The 15,474-nt window shown below is 38.5% G+C and overlaps 1 protein-coding gene across 1 annotated transcript; it reads left to right on the plus strand.

The window, feature by feature from the left end:
* Window positions 1-838: 838 nt before the first annotated feature.
* Window positions 839-11,487, plus strand: LOC134301624 (tumor necrosis factor ligand superfamily member 14-like). The gene is made up of 3 exons (XM_062986421.1): window positions 839-1,055; window positions 9,783-9,851; window positions 11,096-11,487. The coding sequence occupies exons 1-3, from the start codon at window positions 839-841 to the stop codon at window positions 11,485-11,487; spliced, it is 678 nt and encodes a 225-aa protein (XP_062842491.1).
* Window positions 11,488-15,474: the final 3,987 nt, after the last annotated feature.

A 15,474-nucleotide genomic window follows, 5' to 3' on the forward strand; every position in this document is an offset into this window, starting at 1 on the left:
CAATGTTTACATACCTAATATATACCTACATTTTGTATGCTATGCATGCACCATAAAAATAGTGTTTACATGTATATAGAATCTTAGTGTGAATTTTTATTGCTTGTTTTATAGTGAATGTTGTATGTATGCAAGAAGTTGTTTGTTGTCTGATGTGAGCTGCTGTAACAAAGAAATTTCCTGCAAAGGATCAATAAAGTATCTATCTATCTATCTATCTATCTATCTATCTATCTATCTATCTATCTATCTATCTATCTATCTATCTATCTATCTATCTATCTATCTATCTATCTATCTATCTATCTATTAATTACAACATTCACATGACATGCATATCCTGTGTACAACTGTATGTGAACTTTTTAACATTGACTTATTGCTACTTATAGCACAGCTTCGCAAAAAACCCCACTGTAATACAAAAACTGTCTGTTCACGCTTGCACTTGTATTTCCTTTCTCACACTGACATGATTTCACTTCTTATGCAAATCACAAAACTTTCAGATCTGAATGAGAATGACACATGGTTTTTTTTGGGTGAAAAGGTGGTTTATGAAAAATGAAAATACTATTTTACACTGTTTAAGACTTTCATGATGCTCACCCACTTAGATGTCTTGCAATGATAAAGCGTACACACTGTAAGTATGTGTGTGTGTGTGTGTGTGTGTGTGTGTGTGTGTGTGTGTGTGTGTGTGTGTGTGTGCAGTGTGTGTGCTGTGTAGGAGTTTCTCTGCAGCACTTTATCTCAGCCATTGCTCAGCATCTTCTCTTTTCAGAACGGATCTGCTGTCACCTGTGCTTCAGAATTTGGACATCAGGACCTTGTGGACATGGCCGGGGCTGGTGTTAGATACCCCTCAGTGTTTGTGGTGGACAAGGAGACATTACCACCGTTGCCTCCCAAACCGGGACATATGCGAGGCCAGGCCCGAAGGAACCGGCTGATCCAGAACACACTCTTCCTGATAGTGTGTATAATTCTGTTTGGTTTAGCAGTGGAAGGTTACTTCATCTACAACCTGTACAGGAAAAACCCTGAGCCTGTAAGTAAAACATCAGTCTAAACGTCTTTCTTTCTGTCTGAAGTTCTCGTTTCTTTTAAATGTGGATTTTATCACACCTCTGATAGCATCTAATCATCCTTCTTCTGGGCAACAGTTTTCGTTTTCTTTTAATTGAACCTTTTCCCTTATTTAAACCTGTGTTGTGGTTTTGAACTAAAGCACTTACTTTATTACACATGGTCACAAAAGGCCAAGTGGGAGGAAAACAGTATTTCTTTTTAATTTAATATACTTCCAGTGCATATATCCACTTCATAACGTGCATAATGTTTTTCACTTTTGACATTTATAAACAAAATATATTAGAAAAAGTAGAAGATGAAGATATACTTTATTTGTCATATATACATATATGACATTGTCAGTACAGTACAATGAAATTCTTTCTTTACATATCCCAGCTCATTTGGAAGCTGGGGTCAGAGCGCAGGGTCAGCCATCATACGGCGCCCCTGGAGCAGACAGGGTTAAGGGCCTTGCTCAAGGACCCAACAGTGGCTGCATAGCAGAGCCTGGATTTGTACTGCCATTCTTACGGTTAATAGCCCAAAGCTCTACCCACTAGGCTACCACTGTTCCAATATTAATTGTATTAATTAGCATGAAAACATGTCTAAAAATCAAAGTATTTACTTAGTAAGTAGAATACAAACCAAAATACCAGACAGTTGCCATAAAACTTAAAGTTCTAATTTTAATTTTATTAATGTTCCCAAAATAATTTGATATAAATTGAACCTGGTTTATTATAAGCTTAATACCATTGGATGGATAGTTTTTTTTGAGCAAGCATTAATCACTTTTAAGGTGAAGAAATTTCCAGGGACACAATAATTAAACAGCATTTAAATATACAGTATATGAGGGTGGATCACACATATCCAAAAAATATTTTAGATGCACTGGGAAATATTAGAGAAGAGCTTCATTTCATCTGGATGTTTCAACAAAGCCGCAACTCCAAACGTAAAGCTAAAGTAACTTAAGTGCTTAAATGATCAAGCAATTCTTCCCTGATTTGAATTCAACAGATTATGTATGAAATGTTTTACAGAAATAAATATATTTACGTTTGCAGCATTTAACAGACGCTTTTATCTAAAGCGACTTACACATCACCAAATACAGCTCAAGCAATTGAGGATTAGGGGCCTTGCTCAGGGGCCCAACAGTGGCGACTTGGCGATGGTGGGGCTTGAACCGGCAACCTCATGATTATTAGTTCAGCAACCTTAACTGCTGAGCTACCACTGCCAAATACTTCGTCACAGCACTGTAACTATAGATGTTGTATCAGGACCGTAGACGTGCAGTTCATGCTCAAAAACTGTCCAATGTGGCAATTTTAAGAAAATAAGAGGGCCAAATATGTTCCAAAAAGATGAGACTGATCTTCAGTTATCAAAAATATTTCGTCACAGTAGTTGCTATTAGATACTTTTTAATATTTTATTAATGTTATTTTATTAAGTGTTAATTTATTTTAGTTTTTAAGAACTTATTTGTTCTGTTAAAATATTGCCCTTTATCTAAATTCTTTTGTTTGTTGCATATTTGTCACACTTTACTTTTTTTAAACCAGACTAAGGCTAAAATGAGCTAGGTGAAAACTAAATACAGTTTTAAATGGCCATTTTATTCATTGAAAAATAAAAAGTATACATTAATATACACCAACCAGGCATAACATTATGTATGACAGGTGAAGTGAATAACAGTGATTATCACTTCATCAGGGCACCTGTTATCCTCAAAGTTGATGTGTTAGAAGCAGGAAAAATGAGCAAGCGTAAGGATTTGAGCGGGTTTGACAAGGGCCAAATTGTGAAATGCTAGATGACTGGAAAAACTGGAGCTCTTGTGGGGTGTTCCTGGTCTGCAGTGGTCAGTATCTATCAAAAGTGGTCCAAGGAAGTCGCTGGGATTTAATTGCTTTGGTCAATGTTCTGCTGGGAACCCTTGGGTCCTGCCATCTATGTGCATGTTACTTTGACACGTACCACCCACCTAAGCATTTTTGCAGACCCTATAGTATTCCCTAATTACTGTGGCCTCTTTCAGCAGGATAATGCGACCTGCCACAAAGCAAAAATGCTTCAGGAATGGTTTGAGGAGCACAACAATGAGTTTGAGGTGTCGACTTGGCCTCCAAATTCCCCAGATCTCAATCCAATCGAGCATCTGTGGGATGTGCTGGACAAACAAGTCTGATCCATGGAGGCCCCACCTCACAACTTACAGGAGTTAAAGGATCTGCTGCTAACATCTTGGTGCTTAATACCACAGCACACCTTCAGGGATCTAGTGGAGTCCATGCCTCGGCTGGTCAGGGCAGTTTTGGCAGCAAAAAGGGGTCCAACACAATATTAGGGTGGTCATAATGTTATGCCTGATCAGTTTATTGTCCATATCTACAAGTATTTGACTGCTAAACAATTCCAACCAAATGCTTTTGATAATTAAAGATCATCCTCTTACATCCTTATACATCACTGTGGTGGGTTTCTGCCTTAATCTTTTTTGCAAACTTATCCTACATTTTTAAAACTACTTGTTCAATATCCTGCCAAAGCATCCTTCAAGAGAGGGCTTTCACAATGCCACTCCAAAAATGGAGCTATGAAATAACTATGCCTGGCACAAAGAGGAAGATGCCCTGAACTCCAGCCCAACATCCGCAGAGTTTCCCCCTGCTTCCCTTAATGTCTCATACTCACTCCTCATTCACTACAGTTGAAGGCGTGGCTTTTACTCGCAAAACTTAATTTCATTTCTTTTGAGGCATGGACCTGATATGTTAAGGAATGTGCATTTCACATTTTCCACTACAAACTACAAATATAGCAAGATATGTGGACTACAAAAAAAACAGGTCCAAGAATTGACTATTTACGACCACACAGGTGGCGCAGCGGTAAAACACACTAGCACACCAGAGCTGAGATTTCAAACTCATCGGTTCGAAACTCAGCTCTGCCATCCAGCTTCATGGACGATCGGCTTGTTGTTTATACAGGGTGGGAAAAGCTGGATAGGGACCTCATAACTGATTCAATTATGACCTCTGCTGGCTGGTTGATGGCATCTGCACAGAGACGGTAGAGAAGGTATAGCGCGATCAGGGTGTGGATCTCTGTACACAAAGCTGATCCGCATATGAACTCACCTAGGGCAGGTGAAAAGATGCAGTCGGCTACTGCACACGTTTCAGAGGGGGCACTTGCTCTCCTCAATTGGGATGAGGGTCAGCACCAGTGGATAGGAAGCATAACGCAATTGGGTAAAAATTGGACGTGCTAAAAATTGGGAGAAACGGGAAAAAAAAGAAACTATGAAATTCTCCCTAAATATACCTGTATTCAGTAGTACACTAAAAATCGTTATACAACTTTTGGGTAAGCCTTTAAACTGGGGTCTGAGATGATGTAGAGGAGCTAGCAGAGACCTGGAAATGCTTAAAAATATGCAAAACAATATATAAGATATAGTAACAGGCACGGCTTACAGAGATTAGTTGTAAGTAGCGCTGTGTGACATGTAGCTGTGAGTTTGACAGTTCGAGAAGCTGTTTAAATTAAGGCCAGAACCTGGCAAACTGCATATTGCGCTCTGCCAGTTTTATATGACTCACAGAGCCAATCACAAATAGGTAAAGAAAAAGGCGTTTATGTAGTCGGTTCAGAGAGACTGGCACAGGTTAAAAAATAGCACGAACTTGCTCCAGGCTTGGGGTTGGGTGGTAAAAAGGGAGAAAATCTGGGGGGCATTTTTGTCGTTCCATGATGAATGATGGCTCTTATATCTGATTGCAAGCTTTTTCATTCAGGCTCCTCCTCTTCCCTGAAGCCCACCGGTAAAATGAAGCTTCTTGTAAAAGCAGAGCAGAATTGACCTGCAGAACCTGAAACTCATGTGTGCCGGGGCTTTTTCTCTGTTTGGTTTTATAACCTGTTTAGCAGACATTTGTATATGTGACCACATTCAGCAAGCACAGTCGGAGATTTGGTGATAACCTTTATTGCATGTATATATAACCTCAACCACGCACCTACTCCACTATAATGCAACTAAACTAAACAGATTATGCAGTTTTTAAATAATCATAAATGAAAGGAAGAAAGTTGTACAACACCTTTATTATCCCTCTGAAAACATCCCCTAAACATGTTAGCTGGTTGTGCCACTGTAACCAAACACTAACAGTAACTAGAGATCAGTTACCACTGTAACTACCAAGATTGCTTTCAATTAGCCACAAGGTGGTTTAAGGTATTTGAAAATAATGGCACTAATTGTGGTTTGCCATAGTCCAAGTGACTTTGTACATACACTGATCAGCCATAACATTAAACCACCTCCTTGTTTCTACACTCACTGTCCATTTTATCAGCTCCACCTACCATTTGAAAGCAATTTGTAGTTCTACAATTACTGACTGTAGTCCATCTGTTTCTCTGCATGCTTTGTTAGCCCCCTTTCATGCTGTTCTTTAATGGTCAGGACCACTACAGAGCAGGTGCTATTTGGGTGTTGGATCATTCTCAGCACTGCAGTGACACTGACATGGTGGTGGTGTGTTAGTGTTTGTTGTGCTGGTATGAGTGGATCAGACACAGCAATACTGATAAAGTTTTTAAACACTTTCTTGTCACTGCTGGACTGAGAATAGTCCACCAATCAAATATATCCAGCCAACAGCGCCCTGTAGGCAGTGTCCTGTGACCACTGACGAAGGTCTAGAAGATGACCAACTCAAACAGCAGCAACAGATGAGTGACCAACTCTGACTTTACGTCTACAAGGTGGACCAACTAGGTGGACAGTGAGTAAACATGGTATTTAAAAGCTCCAGCAGCACAACACACACTAACACACCACCACCATGTCAGTGTCACTGCAGTGCTGAGAATAATCCAACACCTAAATAAGACCTGCTCTGTGGTGGTCCTGTGGGGGTCCTGACCATTGAAGAACAGGGTGAAAGCAGGTTAAAAAGATATGTAGAGAAACAGATGGACTACAGTCAGTAATGGTGGAACTACAGAGTGCTTCTATATGGTAAGTGGAGCTGATAAAATGGACAGTGAGTGTAGAAACAAGGAGGTGGTTTTAATGTTATGGCTGATCAGTGTATATATAGTACATATACACATAATTATAACTGTGTTTCTTATTTTTTGAGTATTCACCAAAAAATCTATTTCAAGTTCACCACAGAAAGCAAAATATTCCTCCTTAAAATGTTTTGGAATTTTGTGAATCCCCGATGCCAGTCACACGAAGATTTCCAGTTCCTGCCCAGGTGGCACAGCAGGATATTCTGCTAGCACACCAGCGCCAAGATTCTTAACTCCTCGGTTCGAAACTAAGTTGGCTGGGCATAATTGGCAGTGCCTGCAGGGAGGGATGAACGAACTATGTGGGAGGGGTCTTCAAACGCTGTGTAAGGACCGTGATTGTCAGATAGAGAGGCACCTGTGCAGAATGCATGAGTGAAAAAGGGTTTCGCTAAGGGCTGCGTGAGCAGCAATACACCCACCACGGCTGCAATCAGGGGATAAATTGACTACGCTAAATTGAGAGAAAATGCATAAATAAAATAGACAAAAACAATCCTGCAGCAAAAAAAGCATCCACACATAATCACTAAGCCACACCTATGACCATGGGGAGAGTATTCTTCTGGTCATAAGTTTTGCCTTTCCTGCACCAAACAAACTGCTGATCCACATGGCCTGTACAAATGGCCTGGTGTTCTGTACAAATTATGTTGCAATTAAAAAAATAATGTTCAAAGATGTATAACAGGTTGCCACTGGTTGGAAAGATATTACAAAAGATATTATAAAATAGCAACTGTAGTGATGGTGATGGTGATGGCCTTAGTTTTCACTTAAATGGAAAATGGTGCCAGAGCACTAAACGTCTTTCTTAAAACAACTGATTCATTAATTCTCAATCAAAAGTCCATAAAACCACAAATTACTCCTGGACAGTTGCATTGCCATATTTTACAGCATGCTCTTAGATTAATAATAAGGAAAGTAAGAGAAGCCAGAAGTAACTGATTACAGGTACATTCAACTCACAATGAAGTATGGAGGCGGTAGCTTTACGATGTGTCTGTTTAGTCTATAGAAGCCCTCGTAGGAAATTACAGGAATGGGCAGTGCTGCGAAAAGCTAATTATTTCTAACTGTAGATTCTTAAAGCTGTAATTACCAGATTTTATCACATTTTTTACCCTTGTTTATCAAGGGTGACAATACTGAAGCTGACTGTTCCTAAGAATTGGTTTATCATAGATTATCATAGATCATAGATTTGCATTGGTGAAAGTGTGAGTAGTGCTAATTATACACGGCCTTAACATTCCACAGTTAGTTTATGCATAACACTGTTTTTTTTTGTTTGTGTCAAGTTTACACACGTATTTACAACTCTTCTTACATACAGTATGAACTAAAGACTATATTTTCTTTTTCAGCGTTCTGATACGCCAACTATGGACAAACTAAAAGGTAGTAAAAGCTTTTTTTATTTCTTTACATTTAAAAATAAGTTTCTGAAAGACATGGGGCTCCAAAGCTGAGAGATACCTAGGTCCCAAAAGCTCAAACACAATCTAGCACAATAGACCTGCATTATATGTATATGGCCAAAAGTATGTGGTCACCTTACCATGAGCTTTTTGGGGCTTTATGTAAGATTCTGTACTGTTTTAGGAATTCAGTCAAAATGACATTTGTAAAATTAGGCAACATCTCATTTAATCTAAAAGCTGTTTATTATTACTATTACTTTTACTATTACACCAAACTCATCCACCATGTCTTTCTGGAGCTAACATTGTGTCATGCTGGGACAGGAAATGGTCTAACTCAAATGTTTTCCACTGAGTTAAATCATATCATTTAATGTGTGTAATTGGTTTTATCCATCTGTTAGCAATTAGTTTGGCTAAAATACTAATAAGGAGCAACACAATAACTACAAAACAATTTCAATTCTAAAAATGTCAGTTTTTTTGTTTTGTAAATAAATACTTATTTTATTATTGTATTTTTGTTGGGACAGGACACAGAATGTTTAGCACTATTTTACATCACTGTTTCCCTTAACAAACCCTTTATAACAATGTGGGGCTTCATTTAACTGCGTTTAAAGTGTTGAAACATTTTGAGCTTCAGAATGTGCCACACATTTTTACTGTAGGACCGGTTTGGGTCCCAGACAAGCAAGTCAAGCACCCACACTCTCTGACTATGCAGCCATGCTGTTATGTTAAATTGAGAAAAGGTGTTGTCTAGAATGTGGCATATGTTGCTTAGAAATGTGTGGATATCTTGCAGCGTTAATGGTGCCCTCACATATTTGCATGTAACTCATGTTATGGGCACTAACACACCCCCATACCACCCATTCAGTCCATACCATAAAAGAACCTTGTTTTTAAACTTCTAAATGATTGTTTTCCTTTTGGCCTAACAATTTCTATAACAATCTCATAGGTTTTATTTAAATATAGGTTTAAATTAATTCAAAATTAATCACTTTTCTATAATTAAGGTTTGTACCAAAAACATTAATGGTAAGAACATTTAAATAAAACATGCAAACCTAGGTGAGTACTATTGTAAAAAAACATATTACATACAAGTATTAGATACACAAGAACTAGAAATTACAGTTAGCACCCAGATAGCAGTCTGTGCTGGAAGACCAGAAGTACACCAATCAGACATTTGACAATTCATGAAAAAAAAAATGAGACAGGCCAACTTTAGACAATTTAGACAAAATAAGATATTAATAGTTGAAGTGATCATGCTTGGTTATAATAGGCATTAAAACAAGCAAATGCAAGGATTTCAGGTATTTCACTCTCTACAGGACATAATATCATCAAAAGATTCAGAAAGTCTTAAGCTGTGCCTGTGTATAAAGAGCAAGGCCAAAATCCCTGATGAATGGCTGTTACTGCAGTAACAACTGGCATCTTCTGTGATTAATATCACCACATGTAACACCACTTAAAATCCTACCACAACTTTTGTTAATAAAGCTACATGCCATCCAAATTATTACAAGCTGAAAACCAAGGTATTGGGGTGCTGATGGCTTAGAGAAGTTGTAGTGGCACCATTAATACTGAAAGATGTATAAAAAATGGCAAAACATTACACTTATTAACACTAATTGGGCTTGTGATTTTAATTCCAAAATTAAATCCAAATTGAGAATTGAGAAAATTGAAGTAAATTAGTTGTTAACATAATCGTGTTCATACTTTTTGGAAATGCTTTGCCGAATGGTACTGTTTTTAATTTGATACAGAATAAAGATAAATATGTACGTATTTATTTTACACATTATCCCAACTTTTCTGAAATGTAGGTTTTTAATTTAAAGGTTTAGAAACCATCTTCCTTACTGGATCAACCCTTTAGTTATAATTAAAACTGCTTAAAAATGACTGATTAATGACACTGTCCTCCTGCTGCTCAGCCCCAGTGCTATTGCACCACCTCCCCTGCCACTCCATGGTATAGCCAGTAGTTCCACAAGACAATTTAAAATAACAATACAGCATTCATGGTAAAGAAGAATCAGGTGCTTACAGTGATCAGGGTTGTGATCTGTAAAAATAGCAACAGATTGTATTCAGTAATGTATGACTAAATAATAACGCTGTGTGTGATGCTTCCAGGTAACAAGACAACCAACAAAAAGTCAATGCCTATAGTTCTGCCTTCAAAGCCTACTGCACATCTGACAGGTAAAATATGATTCATAAATTCATAAATTCTACTCAACTTACAAAAGCCCACTTTCAGAAAAGTTGGGACATTTTGTTAAATGAGATAAAAATAAATTAGATTTGTGATTTGTTAATTCTCTCAAATCTTTATTTAGCTAATAAAGTAACACACTCCAAAAAAAGCTGGGACGGAGGCACGTTTAGCACCGTGTTCCATCGGCTTTCATTTATTACCAATAGTTCTGCAAAAATGTTATATTAAACTATATATACACTGATCAGCCATAACATTAAAACCACCCCCTTGTTTCTACACTCACTGTCCTTATATCAGCTCCACTTACCATATATGAGCACTTTGTAGTTCTACAATTGCTGAGTGTAGTCCATCTATTTCTCTACATACTTTTTTAGCCTGCTTTCACCCTGTTCTTCAATGGTCAGGACCCCCACAGGACCACCACAGAGCAGGTATTATTTAGGTGGTGGATCATTCTCAGCACTGCAGTGACACTGACATGGTGGTGGTGTGTTAGTGTGTGTTGTGCTGGTATGAGTGGATCAGACACAGCAGCACTGCTAAAGTTTTTAAATACCGTGTCCACTCACTGTCCACTCTATCCTAGTTGGTCCACCTTGTAGATGTAAAGTCAGAGCTGATCGCTCATCTATTGCTGCTGTTTGAGTTGGTAATCTTCTAGACCTTCATCAGTGGTCACAGGATGCTGGATATTTTTGGTTGGTGGACTATTCTCAGTCCAGCAGTGACAATGAAAAAACACCATCAGGGCTGCTGTGACACTCACACTCACTCTCTCTCACTCTCTCACACTCTCTCACACTCTCTCACACTCTCTCACACTCTCTCACACTCCCTCACACTCCCTCACACTCTCTCACACTCACAATGTCATTGTCACTGCAGTGCTGAGAATGACCCACCACCCAAATAATACCTACTCTGTGGTGGTCCTGTGGGGGTCCTGACCATTGAAGAACAGCATGAAAGGGGGTTAACAAATCATGCAGAGAAACAGATGAACTACAGTCAGTAATTGTAGAACTACAAAGTGCTTCTATATGGTAAGTGGAGCTGATAACATGGACAGTGAGTGTAGAAACAAGGAGGTGGTTTTAATGTTATGGCTGCCAGACGTCAAACAGTGTGGCTGATTTACTAGGTGTAAGAGTGTGTAAAAGTGTTATTGCCATTTTTACACTTTAAAACATTTTAACATTTTTCTTTCTTAATTGTTGCACAGCTGGCAAGGAAAAGGCTAACACAGATGGAGTAATGCTGTGGAATCTGGACCCAGAACCCATCCTTTATGAGCTAAAGTATGAAAAAGGAAAGCTGCTTGTTGAAAAGGAGGGATACTACTATGTGTACTCAAAGATCTGGTTTAAATCAGATGGCATTTTCATCCATATGGTACAGAAAGAAACCCCACGCTACCGAAACAAGCCACTTGACCTCTTGAGTGACCGCAGATACCAACTGAAGCCAGCCATAAAAGGCTCCACGAGGAGCAGCTATCTGGGTGGGGTCTTCTATTTTTATATGAAGGACGCTGTTTTTGTTCACGTAAACAACAGCAGTTTGGTTTGTCTGCACACCCCAGCTGATAACTTTTTTGGCATGTTTATGCTGTAGACAGAGGTTAGCTGTGTACTTATTAAGTTATTTTTATACAACCTTAGTACTGAATAGAACTGTCAAACCACAGATATGGTGAACGTATAGGTGGTAGCTAAAAGTATCTCAACATATTAAAGGTGCAATAAGTAACATTTCTATACTTGAGATTTTTTAAATTATTGGTTTGCCACACACTAGCACCAAATTTGCAAAAAGACTGGGCAAAATATTGGAAACTTATAACCCATCGTGCAAGTCCCGAATCCAAGGAATATAGCCTGGTGGACATCAAACCACTCTTGAATAATTTCTGCAGTACATATGGAGGCATTTCCACCTAATGGAAACAACATCTGAAAAGTGTTTTCTATTGTCTCTTCTGTTGACTCTTGTTGTCAGTGAATCCTGTCCAGATCCCCCAATATACATTACTCTGGGCAGCAGACAGCAGGCATCCTTGGCTCCAAACATAAACCATTCCTAACTGGGATGTACATTCAATTTTAAATGGTCCAGGTTCTCTGTTCCTCATACTAAGTAATGCATTCTCACTTACTGGCCTTCATTATAAACTGTTGAGACTTTTTTGTTTTTGTTAAGACTGGACTATAGAGGTGTATATTTCATTCTGTCTCTGTACTCTGCTACTCTGTAAAGTCAATAAATGATTTGTGAGTTACCCACCCACCAGCAATCTGTGCCAAAATCTACAGAATTATTGGACTTATTGTTAGAACTCAACATCGCAGCTGGAAACACTGGGAACATTTATTTATTTATTAGGATTTTAACATCATGTTTTAAACTTTGGTTACATTCATGACAGAAACTGTACTTACTCATTACACAAGATTCATCAGTTCACAGTCTTGGACAATTTAGTGTCTCCAATTCACCTCACTTGCACGTCTTTGGACTGTGGTTGGAAACCGGAGCTCCCGGAGGAAACCCATGCAGACATGGGGAGAACATGCAAACTCCACACAGATAGGACCCTGACCGCCATACCTATGGATTAAACCCAGGATTTCCTTGCTGTGAGGTGACAGTGCTGCCCACCACACTGGGAACAAGGCAGGAATACCCTGGACAGGATATATCACAGGGCTTCGGCCATTCAAGACTTGGATGTCATATCTGTGCAGACTCCTAGCTGGCTGTCAACACAGCTAAGATTTGAACCAATCTAAGCGTTGGTGGGATTGCATAATACATTGCTGTGGCACATGAGCGTAATGTGATTTACGCATTTTGTTTGTGATGTTTCTGTTACTTAGTCCATGACCTGTAAATTTATACAATAAATATGCAAATATTCAAATATGCTCAATCAGAATGGATTATAAAGGGTTACCAGTATTTATTACATGACTTTATACATGTTTGGTTGTTTACATTCATGACAGGCACGGTAATTACTGGTTACACAAGGTTAATCAGTTCACAAGTTTAATATCAAACACAGTCATGGACAATTTTGTATCTCCAATTCACCTCACTTGCATGTCTTTGGACTGTGGGAGGAAACCGGAGCACCCGGAGTAAACCCACGTAGATGCGGGGAGAACATGCAAACTCCACACAGAAAGGACCAGGACCTCCCCACCTGGGGATCAAACCCAGGACCTTCTTGCTGTAAGGTGACAGTGCTACCCACTTAGCCACCGTGCCGCCCGATTTTAAACATAAAAAATATATATATAATTTTTTTTTTACATATTTTTACATATTTTTTACATATTTTATATATTATTTTCTTTTTTTAAACATAATTAAACATGTCAGTACGTCAGTATTTTGCACACTTTTGAGTACTTATTTATCTTAGTTATTGTGTTGAGTATTGTACATGCTTTATTAAAATGCCTTGAAGTTGAATGTATGTATTTTTACAAATTTTATAAAGGAGAATGTGGGGTTTGAATATATTTTGCATAATTTTCAATGTTTTGATCATTAACAGACTATAAACATCTCTGCTATGCAGACTGACTAAAATGGTAATATTTTGATGTAAAATGTAATATTATTAACTTTTTTTTTTTGCCAAAAATAAACATTTTAACAGTTCACCTGTCTTTAGTGGTGTGTATTGGTTTCATGGATGAAATACATTCAGCATGAAACACTTGTAAATTTGCAAGCTTTGTATTTGCACAGATGCTGCAAGTCTGTGGTTGGTCTTTTGCTGTTGGCCCACAGACAGGCGACAGCAACTCACTCTTTCTCTGACACTCCGGATGTGCATTTATAACTTTTTTTTTCCTTCCTTTAAATCTATATGTGTGTGTGCGTGTGTCTGAGTGTGTGTGTGTGTGTGTGTATGGGGGGTGAGGTGCAGTTTGTGTTTGTGTATGTGCTATTTCTTTTACCCTCAGTTACCTGCTGCTTGTTTCGATACCATGATGATAATGACGAAGACACAGACATGACAGTCCCTGATATGAAGTCCTAGATACACAGTTGTTCTAAACTCACGCACACACACACACACACACACACACACACACACACACACACACACACACACGGCAGTAAACATTGCAACCTTTTATCTCAGGGTTACACAGAAAACATTTTGCTTGTTCTGGGTTTCCTTTCATCTGCATATTTTTAAGAAGTGGCTTTGAGCTCACCCACGCTGCAGGCCCAATCTGAGCTGACTCCCTGGGCTTGTGGGTAACGTCGAAAGGAAATGGGGGGTGGGGGCTGCAACAGGTACCTGAGATCTCTTGCTGACTCAGATGTCTCAGGAAAACCTCTCACAAATGCCCCTATGGAACGTTCCAGCCTATACGCTGTACCACTTTTAACCAGTTTAGTGCTTTAGGTTGGGGAATGGGATACCACACACCAGAATGTATCCACTGATAATGTCAAAAAGAAGAATAAAAAAAAGCTTTTTATGATTACCTAAATGGAAAGATGATAAGATCATACATGTCCAAATATATGTACAGTTGCACAGTTTTGGCTTTGAAATCAATAGAGTATAATGAATAGAATTTCTCTATTGATCATATTCTCCATTTTAAATCAACATACATTATAACATTTTCTTTTAATATGTCACAGATTTAACATATAGTTACAACTACAACCCCAAATCAGAAAAAGTTGTGACAGTATGGAAAATGCAAATAAAATAAAAATGCAGTGTTCTTTACATTTACTTTGACTTTTATTTGATTGCATGACAGTTTGAACCCGAGATATTTCATGTTTTTTTCTGCTCAACTTAATTTAATTTGTTAATATACTTCTATTCTTGCTTTTCAGGCCTGCAACACATTTCAAAAAAAGTTGGGACAGGGACAATTTAGGGCTAGTAAAAACAAAATAATGATGTGATTCCAAACAGGTGATGTCAACAGGTGATTGTAATCGTGGTTTGGTACAAAAGCAGCATCCAGGAAAGGCTGAGTCTTTGATGAGCAAAGATGATCAGAAGATCTCCAGTCAACAAATGCATGAGAAAATTATTAAAATGTTTAAAAACAATGTACCTCAAAGAAAGATTGGAAGGGATTTCCATATTTCTTCCTCTACAGTGCATAATGTCATTTAACGATTCAATGAATTTCAGTGCATAAAGCCCAGGGGCGCAAGCTTAAGCTGAACGCCTGTGATCTTTGATCCCTCAGACAGCACTGCATCAAGAACCGCCACTCAACAATAGCTGATATAACCACATGGGTGAGGGATTACTTTGGCAAACCTTTATCAAGCACTACAATACAGAGTTACATGCACAAATGCCACTTAAAACTTTACTGTTAAAAAAAGAAGCCTTATGTTAACCATGTCCAGAAGCGGCTGAGGCATCTAGGATGGACCATCACACAGTGGAAACGTCTATTGTGGTCAGATGAATCTTCCAGGTCTTTTTTGGAAGTCCAAAAGCCAGGGTCTGTCATGGTATGGAGCTGTGTCAGTACCCTTGGAAAAGGTCATTTACACTTCCCTAATTGCAACATTAATGCAGAAAAGTACATTGAGATC

This window comes from Trichomycterus rosablanca, chromosome 2 (genome assembly GCF_030014385.1).
Source record: "Trichomycterus rosablanca isolate fTriRos1 chromosome 2, fTriRos1.hap1, whole genome shotgun sequence".
NCBI classification, from domain to species: Eukaryota; Metazoa; Chordata; class Actinopteri; order Siluriformes; family Trichomycteridae; genus Trichomycterus; species Trichomycterus rosablanca.